Consider the following 14910-nt stretch of genomic DNA (forward strand, 5'->3'; position numbering starts at 1 on the left):
TGCCTTACTATACGATGATGTTTTTTGACATTTTTATGGCTTACTATACTGTGACGTTTTTTGACAATTTTATGCCTTACTATACTATGACCTTTTTTGAAGATTTTTTGCCTTACTATACTATGACGTTTTTTGACGTGTAATGCCTTACTATACTATGACCTTTTTTGACGATTTTTTGCCTTACTATACTATGACGTTTTTTGACGTGTAATGCCTTACTATACTACGTTTTTTGACGTTTTTGTGCCTTACTATACTATGACATTTTTATGCCTTGCGTTTTTTGACATTTTTATGCCCTACTGTACTACGACATTTTTATGCCTTACTCTACTATGACGTTTTTTGACATTTTTATGGCTTACTCTACTACGACGTTTTTTGACGATTTTTTGCCTTACTATACTATGACGTTTTTTGACGTGTAATGCCTTACTATACTATGATGTTTTTTGACGTTTTTGTGCCTTACTATACTATGACATTTTTATGCCTTGCGTTTTTTGACATTTTTATGCCTTACTGTACTACGACATTTTTATGCCTTACTCTACTATGACGTTTTTTGACATTTTTATGGCTTACTATACTATGACCTTTTTTGACGATTTTTTGCCTTACTATACTATGACGTTTTTTGACGTGTTATGCCTTACTATACTATGATGTTTTTTGACGTTTTTGTGCCTTACTATACTATGACATTTTTATGCCCTACTGTACTACGACATTTTTATGCCCTACTGTACTACGACATTTTTATGCCTTACTCTACTATGACGTTTTTTGACATTTTTATGGCTTACTATACTGATGTTTTTTGACATTTTTATGCCCTACTGTACTACGACATTTTTATGCCCCTCTTCTTCCCCAAGTCCCAAGTAACCACCACAAAGATTAGTTGAATATAAAGAAAATGATTTATTAACATAAAAGTTTCTTATGAACATATAGAGCTTCAGGGTGGACTAAAGCCAACATAATAAACATAATCCCTCTGTCTTGAAAATAAACAACTAAGCTAACCAAAGGAAAACAAATAACAACCAACTCACCTCCCTAACCAAATAAACAGGAAAAAATGAGAGAAACAAAACTGGCAGCCCACCCTTACTATTCAATGAAACAACGAACTACACAAAACTGAATTGCTGCAACGGTGTGGCCAGTTGGGAGAAGAGGAGAACGAGAGTGAACCGGCGGCCATCTTGGCTCCTTATATACCAGGTGATCAGGGATGCAGCCAATCACCAACCAGGGTGCAGAGCCTTTCCCCCAATGACGGCGCGGCTGCGGCACACACCTATTTGCCTACAAATGAAAAAAACAGGAACACAGGGCACACATATACAACAAACGACCTACAATAATATGACCGCGGTCATAACACCCCCACACCCAAGAATTGAACATACCCCCAAATGTTCAATTCCTACGGATCTGAGGAAAGCGTCTGCGATCACATTTTCTGTGCCTTTCTTGTGGTGAATCTGCAGATTAAAATCCTGCAGAAGGAGAGACCAGCGCATAAGACGCTGGTTAGAGTTGCGCATATGTGCGAGGAATACTAACGGGTTGTGATCTGTATATACTTGGACAGGCTGTGAACTAGATCCGAGATAAACCTCAAAGTACTGCAAGGCAAGTAGTGGGGCGAGAGCTTCCTTCTCAACAGTGCTGTAATTAAGCTGATGCTTATTAAACTTCCTGGAAAAGTAGCAAACAGAGTGGTCAATGGCCTGATTATCCTCTTGCAAGAGGACAGCACCCGCACCGCACACGCTGGCGTCAACCTCTAGTTTAAAGGGTCACGTAAAGCAGGGTGCAGCAAGGATGGGTGCGCTTCACAGTAATGCCTTGGCAGACTCAAAGGCAGCCTGACAAGCGGGGGACCACACAAAAGGTTTCAAGGGACTTACGAGGCCGGTGAGAGGAGCCACCACAGCAGAAAAGTTTTTACAAAATCCACGATAATATCCACACATTCCAAGAAAACGGCGCAGCGCTTTATTGGACTGTGGGACCGGAAAATCAATAATAGCCTGCACTTTTTCAGCCAACGGACGCACCTGCCCCTGACCTATAGCTTACCTAGATAGGTAACAGTGGCTTTGCCAAACTCACACTTCGCAAGGTTAAGTGTGCGAGAGGCCTCACGAAGACAGCTGAATATGATAGACAATGTGTCGAGATGGTCAGACCAGGTGGAGGAGTAGGCAACTACATCATCTAAATAAGCTTCGCAATGTTCGACGCCAGATAACACCCTCTGCATTAGCCGCTGGAAAGTGGCGGGAGCGTTGCGCAACCTGAAGGGCATAATGGTGTACTGGAGGTAGGTGTCGGGTGTGACAAAAGCGGATATTTCTGAGGCGCGTGGTGTTAAAGGAACCTGCCAGTAACCTTTTAACAGGTCCAGCTTTGTCACATATTTTGCAGAGCCTACACGATCTATACAGTCCTCCATTCTGGGGAGTGGAAAAGAGTCGGGTTTTGTGACTGAATTTACTTTTCTGTAGTCGTTACAAAAACGAGAGGTGTTGTCAGGTTTTGGAACCAAAACACAGGGGGAGCTCCACGTCCTCGTACTGGGGACAGCTAATCCATGCTCAACTAGATAGCTCACCTCCTGCTGCATCAGGGCCCGTTTAGCTGGATTTACCCTGTATGCGTGTTGCTTAACTGGTTTGTGGCCCTCCACGTCGATGTCATGGTACAGGACAGACGTTTAACTGGGATGGTCAGAGAAAAGCAACAGGTTATCCTCAATCAAAGAGGTAATATCTACACGGGCCGAATCAGACAAGTGAGACAAAAAACCCTCTAAATTGCTCAGTACCTCTGAATTCCTCAAACGAGCGGTCTGGTGTGTGAACAACATAGTTGGTGTCACTAATTTTTCTCTCCACCGTATATGGACCTGAAAACCGAGACTGCAAACTGGGCCCAGGTAACGGAAGCAGCACCAAAACTTTTTCCCCTGGTTGGAATACAGGGAGGACAGACTTCTTATCATAACGATGCTTCATGCTAGCTTGACTCTGTGCCAAATTGTCACGGGCTAACTGACACACATGATTAAGACGCTCACGAAAAGAACTGACATAATCCAGTACATTATGCTCAGTTTTTGGCAACTCTGACAGCCACTTCTCTTTGAGGAGCCGAAGGGGACCACGCACAGTATGGCCGAAAACCATATCACAGGAACTAAAACCTAAAGATTCTTGAGGAGTTTCACGCACAGCAAATAACAGAAGAGGGAGGCCCTCATCCCACTCTCTGTTAGACTCGAGGCAGTATTTGCGCATCATGGATTTTAATGTCTGGTGGAACCTCTCAAGTGCGCCTTGGGACTCTGGATGGTAAGAACTTGATGTTACATGTTTAACTTTTAGCTCTTTCATTACCTGTGCAAACAGTTTGGACATGAAATTTGTGCCTTGGTCACTCTGAACAATCTTGGGCAAACCAAAAGTTGAAAAGAATTTAATGAGCACTTTCACAACCAGCTTTGCTTTGAGAGTGCGCAGTGGGATGGCCTCAGGGTACCGCGTTGCAGCGCACATCACAGTCAAAATATACTGATGTCCGGACTTAGTTTTTGGTAATGGGCTCTCCGAGCACCGGGATCGGGTGCAGGGGGGCCAGAAGAACAGGTTGATTGGGCTTTCCCACAATTTGACAGGTATGACATGTGCGGCAATATTTCGCTACGTCAGTCTTTAACCCGGGCCAAAAGAAATTGCGCAACACACGATGGTATGTCTTTTTAACACCAAGGTGGCCAGGTAAGCTGGAGTCATGTGCAAGACTCAAAATTTGCGTGCGATAGTCTGTGGGCACAACCACCTGATTAACAACGCGCATCTCGCTGGAGTCGGGACTCCACCGTTTCATCAAGACACCGTTGTCCAGAAAAAACACACACGGCTTGCTGTCATCCTTGGCGGCTGCAACAGAGAACAGACACACGAAGTTAGAGACGGATCATTTTTCTGTGCATTTATCAACATTTCACGGGTCACATTCAAACTCAGGTCTGCGTCAGCAGGAAGGAAATCACACTCGTTGACACACTCAGTAACACATTTTGGTACCTTTTTTCACAATCGGAAGTGGGAGACACTGAAAAGGAGGGCGCACCCTCATCTAATGCAGCCAAAAACGAGTCTGACAGATCCACAACTTCATCCAATTTTCTAGCCTGTGCGCGCGTAATGGCACACACAGGAAACACATTCGGGACAGATACCACAGGAGAGACAGAGGGAGGGCAGCAAGCAGACACAACAGACAGTGGATCATTAATGACTTCGGGCAGAGGAAACACATTTCCTCCAGCCAAATCATTGCCTAAAATAAATGAAATGCCACTGATCGGAAACCGTGGGAGCACGGCAACTTTCACATGTCCCAACACGAGCGGTGAATGCAAATGGACCATGTGAAGTGGGGCATTGAGTTCCCTCATCTTAATTCCCCACATTAGCAGATCAGAAAAGCACGAAGTTTCATCGCAGAGTGGCAGTACACTAGCTAGCATGAATGAATGAAAAGCGGCTGTATCTCGGAGGATGGTCACCGGCACTTTACCGGATTCCTCACCGGTTATAGAAACAAACCCGTGAGAAATGAACGGCTTGAACTGAGGTTCAACCTCCATGTTTACCTCTAGTTTGGGTAATGTGTCTTTTACAGGTGGGGACGCAGAGTTTATAAAACCCACACCTGCGGGAGGTTTACCATTTTTGTTTTGTCCCTTTTTCCTAAGCGTCGGACAGGCCGCGATCAGATGGCCTGGCTCATGGCAGTAAAAACACTCGCGGCTCTCACCCGCAGCTGGTAACGTGCTTTTACGCATCAGCTTTGGGGATCGGTTTCTGCGCTCAAATGTCGCATGTGAAACGCGAGGTGCCGGCGTGGAAAAAACACTTTTGTGCGTCAGAATGAACTCGTCAGCCAGCACGGCTGCTTTTGTCACAGACGATTGTTTTTGTTCATTCAAATAGACAACAATTCGTTCCGGCAAACACTTTTTAAACTCCTCGAGAAGAATGAGCTCTCTCATCTCCGCCATGGTTTTAATATTACAGGCTTGGCACCATCTGTCAAACAAAACGCTCTGGTCACGAACAAACTCAACATAAGTCTGGTTGGCAGTTTTTTCACTGTTTCTAAATTTTTGACGGTATGCTTCGGGGACCAGCTCATAAGCCTGCAACACAGTCTTTTTCAAGATGTTGTAGTCAATACTATCTTCAATAGACAGACTGGCACAGACCTCTTGGGCTTTCCCCACTAACTTACACTGGAGGAGAAGGGACCAGAACTCTTTGGGCCAACTCAGGGCAGCAGCTATCCGCTCGAAAGCGCTGAAATACGAATCCACTTCGGACTCACGAAACGGAGGGACTAAAGCAATGTGCTTAGTGATATTAAAAACAGGAGCAGAAACAGAACTGTGGCCAGAAAGAGGCAGCGGGGTGGAGGCTACAGGGGCTCCTTTTTCCAGCTCTGGAGCCCAGATGCGCAGATGCATGGCTTGTACCTCCAGCTGTTTATTTCGGGTCTCTGCCTCCTTTATTTGGAGTGCTAGGCGGAGATCCTCTGTGGTCATGTTACCTACAAGAGGATCTGTGATCGGCCCAAGCTCCACACCAGCAGCGAGCGTGCCAGCAACCTCCGCCACCGGTGCGTCACTGGCCGCCTCACCCGCAGCAGCATCAGCCGCATCAACAGCTGGTTTGGGTAAGACGCCCTGCTCCACCAACTCTGCACACAGCAACCGCTTAAGCTCCTCCTTCCTAGCACCAAAAGACACATGCACATTATAACAATTTGCTACAATCAAAAGGGCTGCTTTTCTGCATTTATCAATTTTCGCCAAAGATGGACTGGTCACAAAATCATCCAATGAAAACTGCATAATTCCCCCACACACCAAAATAAAACTACCAACCAGAAAAACTACTCACCGAAACTCACCCGGACACAAAGCGCGACAAGAAGACGGAGGAGCCCCCAATTCATGTTATGCCCCAGTCTAAGGGGGCCCTAGGACACAACATGGATTGGCCCCATCTTCCCCAAGTCCCAAGTAGCCACCACAAAGATTAGTTGAATATAAAGAAAAAGTTTCTTATGAACATATAGAAAATAAATATTTAGGTTAGGCTTCAGGGTGGACTAAGGCCAACATAATAAACATAATCCCTCTGTCTTGAAAATAAACAACTAAGCTAACCAAGGGAAAACAAATAACAACCAACTCACCTCCCTAACCAAATAAACAGGAAAAAACGAGAGAAACAAAACTGGCAGCCCACCCTTACTATTCAATGAAACAACGAACTACACAAAACTGAATTGCTGCAACGGTGTGGCCAGTTGGGAGAAGAGGAGAACGAGAGTGAACCGGTGGACAGCTTGGCTCCTTATATACCAGGTGATCAGGGATGCAGCCAATCACCAACCAGGGTACAGAGCCTTTCCCCCAATGACGGCGCGGCTGTGGCACACACCTATTTGCATACAAATGAAAAAAACAGGAACACAGGTCACACACACACATATACAACAAACCACCTACAATAATATGACCGCGGTCATAACAGACGTTTTTTGACATTTTTATGCCTTACTATGATGTTTTTATGCCTTACTATACTGACGTTTTTTGACATTTTTATGGCTTATTATACCATGATGTTTTTTGACATGTTATGCCTTTTTATAGTATGACGTTTTTTGACGTTTTTATGCCTTACTATAGTATGACATCTTTTGACATTTTTATGCCTTACTATACTATGACGTTTTACTGCCCTACTATACTATGACGTTTTTTGACATTTTTATGCCTTACTATACTATGATGTTTTTATGCCTTAATATACTAAGACGTTTTTTGACATTTTTATGCTTTACAATACGATGACGTTTTTTAACAATTTTATGCCTTACTATACGATGACGTTTTTTGACATTTTTATGGCTACTATACTATGACGTTTTTTGACGTTCTTGTGCCTTACTATACTATGATGTTTTTTGACATGTTTTCCCTAATATAGTAAGACGTTTTTATGCCTTTCGTTTTTTGACATTTTTATGCCCTACTGTACTATGACACTTTTATGCCTTACTATACTATGGCGTTTTTTGACATTTTTATGCCTTACTATACTATGGCGTTTTTGACATTTTTATGCCTTACTATACTATGACAATTTTTTGCCTTACCATATGACGTTTTTTGATGTTTTTATGCCTTACTATACTATGATGTTTTTTGACGCGTTATGCCTTACTATACTATGACGTTTTTTGACGTGTTATGCCTTAGTATACTATGACATTTTTTGACATTTTTATTGCTAGTATACTATATTTTTTGACGTGTTATGCCTTTCTATAGTATGTTTTTTGACGTTTTAGTGCCTTACTATACTATGACGTTTTTTGACATTTTTATTGCTTACTATACTATGATGTTTTTATGCCTTACTATACTATGACGTTTTTTGACGCGTTATGCCTTACTATACTGTGACATTTTTATGACTTACTATTCTATCACTTTTCCTTTTGCAGAAGTAGGCAGAGAATTATGCTTTTATATTCTCCGTCCGTACTGTTTGTCCTTTGTTTTTGGTTAATCTTTGGTTAATCTTTTTTGCCTTACTATACTATGACGTTTTTTGATTTTTTTTATGCCTTACTATACAATGACGTTTTTTGACATTTTTATGGCTACTATACTATATTTTTTGACGTTACACCTTAATATAATGTTTTTTGACGTTTTATGCCTTTCTATAGTATGACTTTTTTGAGTTTTTTATGGCTACTATACTATGATGTTTTTATGCCTTACTATACTATGATGTTTTTTGACGCATTATGCCTTACTATACTATGATGTTTTTTGACGGTTTAGTGCCTTACTATACTATGACGTTTTTGGACATTTTTATTGCTTACTATACTATGATGTTTTTATGCCTTACTATACTATGATTTTTTATGACGTTTTTTGACATTTTTATGGCTTACTATACTATGACATTTTTATGCCTTACTATACTATGATGTTTTTATGCCTTACTATACTATGACGTTTTTTGACGCGTTATGCCCTACTATACTATGACATTTGACATTTTTATGCCTTACTATACTATGAAGATTTTTTGCCTTACTATACTATGACGTTTTTTGATTTTTTTTATGCCTTACTATACAATGACGTTTTTTGACATTTTTATGGCTACTATACTATATTTTTTGACGTTACACCTTAATATAATGTTTTTTGACGTTTTATGCCTTTCTATAGTATGACTTTTTTGAGTTTTTTATGGCTACTATACTATGATATTTTTTGAAATGTTATATGATTTTTTTTTACGTTTTTATGCCTTACTATACTATGACATTTTCATGCCTTGCGTTTTTTGACATTTTTATGCCCTACTGTACTACGACACTGTTATGCCTTACTATACTATGACCTTTTTTGACATTTTTATGCCTTACTATACTATGACCTTTTTTGACGTTTTTATGCCTTACTATACTATGACGTTTTTATGCCTTACAATACTATGGTTTTTTTTGACATTTTTATGCCTTACTATACTATGACGATTTTTTGCCTTACTAAATGACGTTTTTTGATGTTTTTATGCCTTACTATACTATGATGTTTTTATGCCTTACTATACTATGACGTTTTTTGACGCGTTATGCCTTACTATACTATGACATTTTTATGACTTACTATTCTATCACTTTTCCTTTTGCAGAAGTAGGCAGAGAATTATGCTTTTATATTCTCCGTCCGTACTGTTTGTCCTTTGTTTTTGGTTAATCTTATTTTTCCTCAGACACAAGAGTGATATTAGTGATTTTCAAAAGAGGACAGCAAGTTCTCTCTTCCATGTAAAGTGTAAATTCATAAACACCATCTGAAAGTGGAGGTTTGATCTTTCTTTAAACCAGTGAACCAAGATTTTAAATACATCACTTGTGTGGAGAAATGGTGAATATTTAAAGGCATCTGGAGTTGTGATGTTTCATGAGTGTAAATGCGTATAAATGATTTCATGTCAGCTTTGACAGCTGTGTGTAAATATGTCTGAGTGTGCCTCTTTGCTCTGAATGAATGTGCAGATTTGTGCACCAAAAGTCTCTATGTGCCAGTCACTGTTGAAGAAGGTGAATAATGATTGTACAGAAAGCTAACCACTCCGATGGGACAGATTCACTGTCTCGCCTCTGTTTGTACTCAGCCGTCATTATTCTCCACCAGAACATCTATCTATTCCTCTCAGCTCTTTCTGCACTAGCTAATGGGCTTACTGTAGTATTTGATCATCTTTGTTTTCATGCTTATATACTTTGATATGAAACCAATTAATCTTACAGTGATTTGTTTTTTCTTTGCCTTGTTTACATAGACCTGCTCTTGTAGCTCTTGTTAGCATTTAGAAATTGTTTCAACACTGCATTAGTGATACGTATTACAGTCTGCTGCTGCGCAAACTGCAGTTTTTATTTGCGCTTTACCCACCATGGGCCTTAATTGAGTTAACAATCAATGCTAATACAGTACATTAACTGCATGTTTTTATTAGTTTTATGTCATGATCGACACAGTATTATCAGAGTAATTATAGTCATCCAGAGCAGCCTTACATTGATTTTCCAATTTTCCTTTATGTTTGTCTTTGAAAATAATTTAATTTTCCATTCTCTCCTCCACTTTCTTTGTAATTTGATTAGCCAGCATTTAACATGATCTGAATCAATGTTATTGAAGGCTTTGTCCAGTTTCCTGTGGTGTTATCATGATACTGTGCAACTGCTGTGTGTGAAACAACTACTCACTCTTTCTCCTCCACAGGATTTTGGAGCTTCAGGAAAAAGGTGACTTGGACATCCTGAAGCAGAAATGGTGGCCGAAGAAAGGCCGCTGTGACCTGCAGAGCTACGCAGATGCCCAGCCAGAGGGACGTGCACTGCGTCTCCACAGCTTTGCCGGCGTGTTCTGCATCCTGGCTGCCGGGCTGCTGCTGGCCCTCCTGGTGGCTGCACTGGAGACCTGGTGGAACAGCAACCACTGCCGGAGAGAGCAGCCCAAAGAGGTGACCACTGACAACTCGTCGGGCCAGTGCCCAGGCCCAAGCCTGCTAACCCAGAACCGGGCCATGGTTGCCACCACGGGTCCCCCTGCCCCTCCAAGGCCCCGGTCGAGACCCAGACCCCCGGGCCCCCCGGTCCTGCCCAGAGATGCCACTGCCACACTCTACTTTATGGATCCACCAGGCGCTGACGCCAGCCCCGATTTAGTAGAGCTGCAGTACACCCAGTTATAATAGGTGTGCCCCTGACGATAGTCCAGACATCATGTGATCAATCTTCTCATTCCTTCTCATGTTGGGAGAGAGGTTGGGGTGCTTTGTTAGGGACTTCTCTGAGGCTTCTCTCTCAAACAAACTTACTGTGATTCTCTCTCATACTGATGCATAAAAGTATAGCCTAAATTTTGGGCTGAAGATCAGTCACAGTCACTGGTGCTCATGTGAGAGAACCGCAGCTGGAATGATAGCAGTAAATAAATGTTGAATTGTAAAATTCAAATTGTACTTCTGAGTCAATAAGTGCTTCAGTCGTACAATAGCTCTCTTTAGCTAATCCATTCAAGTCTTAATGCTTTAGAGCTCTGACTTCATCTTGCCGCTGTCGACTGGGCAGCCCCTCTGCATGAGGCGTCCAGACAACTAAGGCTTGACATGGATCCCTAAACTAAAGTGTGAGCAAAAGCAGATAGTAAAGAATCTGAGCCTTGACCTACCTGTTTGACTTGAACCACTGACTGAGGACTCATCCATTTAAGACACAGTCCCGTTCTGGAAATAAAATAATAATAATTCACAGTAAATCAAACTTTTTGCTGCAGAAAAGAGTTTGAGTTACTGCTGTTGATTTCTATTTCAGTCTTTGTGCACAGCTGCTCTCATAATAACCACATACTGCTGTCATGGGAGATTCACAACAAACATCACTCAATATTTATAGAACATAAGATGTGTTAGATGTGTTGTCTGACTACAATCATGTTTTGTGCTACATTATTATTATGTTTGTAGTTATGTTTTTTAGCAATGTTCCACCCAAAGGCTACTGAGGATCAAACACTAACCTTGTTCAGGCTTGAAATGTAACTAAAAGTTTTGTAGTTTTCTTGGCTACAGTTTCATCCAACAAGGGCAGCTTTTTGCAGCAGAAAAATGTCAAAAGCTAAACAGACATTTATCAAAACACTTCAGCTTAATCTGCTCATTAATAGAGGGAAAAGGCTAAACAGTCTCTGGTTCATGCTCAAATGTGACAACTGTCTCCCTTTTCCCAGTTTTACATAAATTGAATATCCTTTAAGTTTTAGCTTTTCTGACAGACAAAACAAGCAGACTTAAATACACTGAGCTCTGGGGAATTATGACTACCATTTATCACTGTTTTCCTATATTTAAGATTAAATGATTGTGTTTATTTTTTGCTGAGTATGTTTATTTTAAAAATTGAGAATTGTTACAGCTGTGATAGTTGATCATAGCTACTGCTCTTCACACTACAAACTTTTTGCAACTACCTTTCAAGCCTGCAGGAACAAGTGTTTAATATTCAAAAGATCTGGATGGAGTATCACTTCAAATTGTTCTAAGTATCACTGGAATCATGACAGCACAAACATATAGTATGTGGACATTATGACAGCCATTTCAGACTAAATGCTATTAAGCCTGGACACATCAGCCATATAAAGGATTAGTTCAACTTTTTGGAAATATTTGCTTTCTTGCTGAGCGTTAGGTGAGAAGATCAATACCACTCCAATAAATGTCAGTTAAATGAGATGCCACAGCGAAGGGATGATTAGCTTAGCTCAACATAAAGACTGTAAAGGGGGTACTGCTAGGCTCCATCCTCTGTTCATTTGTGGGAGTTACATTGTTTAACAGATTATTTTCTAGTTGCCTGGTAACAGGTTGGTCACTGCAACAACAACAAGACAACAAATTTACCCATGAGCTTCAGCTGCCATTGCCACAGAGAAAAGGCCATTTAAAAGCGTGAATTGAATGTTTTGTCGTTGCAGTTGTGTAAAAAACAGTGTCATAGTTGCCAAATTACCAAAAGAGTCATACATTTATTCAAGTTGCAGATTATTTTTCACAACAGTGACATTTTTCGTTTCTTTGCCAACATTAGGAGTATCATTTAACAGAATACCAAAATGCACCTAGGGACATGTAGTACAAAAAACCCCCACACAGGATCACTTTAGGCTTTTTAAGCAAAGAACCAGATATTTTCCAGCACAGTTGCTCGTCTTTTGTACCGATTTAACTGGGAAAGTTTCAATTACACACAGACATGAGAGATAAAGACTCTGAAGTAATTAGTAGTAGTTAAGTAGTAATCAATTGTAATTATATGTCAATGTCTGGGACCGTTTTGGTTATGTATAATTGTCTATGATCTCCAGCAGGTGACTAAGGATTACGGTCTGGAAAGGGTTTCTGGTCCATTGACATATAATGACATAACAAGCGCTTCACCAGAAGGGAGGCGGGACATATGGACAGACAAAGAGAGAGACTGGGAGGAGGCCAAGGCTCTTGACACAGGTCAGGAGAGGCCTGACGTACTGTACTGAATGGTCATTGGCTGTGTCAAGGCGAAGGGGCGGGGCATGGGGCTGGGCAGGGGTAGATTGTAGATGCTTCATCTGTCATCTCACCCCATAGTCTCTGTTGTTTGCCTTTTTTGGTTTTATCGGTCTTCTGTGTGGCTTGACTTAAATGGGTGCATGATGATAAAATGTTGGTTTGTGGAGGGCAGGGTGCAGCCAAAAGCGAGCATGGTAACATATGATGCAAAATGTGTGTCTGATAAACAATCATATGCTCTTTATTTGGCCTCTCCCTGTCTCCCATATTTGTGTTTCCTCATTGATGTTTTTACCTGGAACTGAAAGAGGAATATTTTGAAATATTCTTTAATTTAGATTAACTGACTTTAACTATAATTCCATTTGAATTTTATTGTCTCAAAGTCAGATTCATTGGATTTGTGTGTCCATTGGAGCGTGTCTTGTTAACAGCTGATGCTCTTCATGCGAGAGTCACCTCCTGCAGATGTGTGGTCACCTAATTATGGGGAAAATTTAAGCACTTCTGCATGAAGAGACATCTTCATTTAACTTCATTTCAGAAGTGGAGACATTATCTTTTTACAGCCCCATATTTAGAATTTACTGTTTTAAGGTAATGTCTCTCTTGATGTCGACTGCTTGAAAAATTCCAGTATATTCTTAATTTATATGTTTGGGCTTCCTGAATGAAGCAGAAATCCAGTGTGTTATTTTAGCAAACTTAGATGATTACTAATGTTGTTTTAGACTTTCTCAAACCGAGTGATAGAGTCGACTGCATCGCCTGTACTGAAGATAGTTGGTCATGATGGTGATAATGAAACAACCATTGTAACTCATCTTTTTCTGTCTTCTTTCACTCTCTATCCTCATCCCATTCATTCTTTAACCTTTCAACCCCTTTCACTGCACATTCATTTTCACTTTTATTCTTTATCACACATTCTTAATTACATTCATCCTTCCATTAAAACCTCTATCTACCATCCTTTCTCTTGGCTGCTTTTATTCCACACGCACTCTGTGGCTCTGCCTTTCTTTCCATCTATCTTTAGGACAAAGAGGTGAACCTGGAACAGGTCCACCAGCGTTTGAACAGCCTCCTGGACGAGGACTTGGCCCACAAGCAGCTGCCAGGCCAGTCTATCGAGATCTCTGCCCTGGACATTGGCAGCATGCAGCCCAGCCAGTCCCTGGAGGCCTTGTCTGCTCGGGACTACCCAGCCCATCGGGGGCCGCGGCCACTCTCTGTGACCACCTTCCTCCAGGAGGGTCATGGAAGGACACTGGGCGCAGCCGCTGGCAGGACCTTGCCCTTGCCCCTCAGCAGTGCCACCATGCCCTCTATCCGCTGCAAACACAGGGCGCCCAACGGGGGCCTCTTCCGTCAGAGCCCAGTCAAGACACCCATGCCAATGTCCTACCAACCAGTGCCAGGAGGACCCATCCCAGAAGCCAGTGAGCCCAGCCACGGGACATCCATCTGAGCACGCCGAACATTCACAGACACTCAAGCTCCAACAGAATAGTGGAGAGCTCAGCAGAGTGCTAACAGTGTGAAGAGATATAAATAAAACACTAAAAAAGGATTTTTATTACAAGTGATCAAGAGTCAGTGGGACGACACATGACAAGATACTGAGACTTTAATGTACATATTTGTAAGTACAAAGAGAGAGAGAAGCAACATTAAAAAGTGTATTTTGAATATTCTCAACAGTTGAGTTTAAAAAACATAAAAGTATTAAAAAAAATGACTGTTTGAATGGCTTTGTAAATTTTGTTCTAAATGAATAAAGGTGACAATTCTTTGTGGTTGTTTTCTAAGTGCCAAGTTCAAAGATGTTTTCTTTCAGATTAACATTAACTGAATGTACTGTAAGAATTCATGATAAAAAGACATTTCACACTTCAAAGACATTGGAAGAATTGATTTGTTTCATATGAAAAAAAATAAAAAGTATAATACAAAAACACAGATGTGTGCCTGGAAACATATTTAGAATATGAGTGTCATGCTGTCAAGTGTGTTATTTGTGACTCTGGAATCACTCATCAAACAGTATTTTAGAGAGCAACAGGAGGGAAATGACAGCCTGAAATGTTTATCACACTCTCCACCACTACAATTACTTCAGTAAATTAGATCTTGCTATCAGTTTTTTTGCTTCATTTAAAAA

General features: G+C 41.1%; 1 protein-coding gene across 1 annotated transcript in view; it reads left to right on the top strand.

Annotated features, from left to right (window-relative positions):
- The window catches only part of LOC111663792 (glutamate receptor ionotropic, delta-1-like), a 236941-nt gene extending 222235 nt beyond the window's left edge, over positions 1-14706 (top strand). Inside the window, exons 15-16 of the mRNA XM_023418119.2 lie at positions 9917-10157; positions 13786-14706. Of these exons, the coding sequence (XP_023273887.1) occupies positions 9917-10157; positions 13786-14217 (673 nt within the window). The 3' untranslated portion in view covers positions 14218-14706. The remainder of the gene's footprint in view (positions 1-9916; positions 10158-13785) is intronic.
- Positions 14707-14910: the final 204 nt, after the last annotated feature.

The sequence above is a fragment of the Seriola lalandi genome, unplaced genomic scaffold (assembly GCF_002814215.2).
Source record: "Seriola lalandi dorsalis isolate HSWRI2012SDOR001 ecotype SW California unplaced genomic scaffold, Sedor1 jcf7180002054580, whole genome shotgun sequence".
Lineage (NCBI taxonomy): Eukaryota > Metazoa > Chordata > Actinopteri > Carangiformes > Carangidae > Seriola > Seriola lalandi.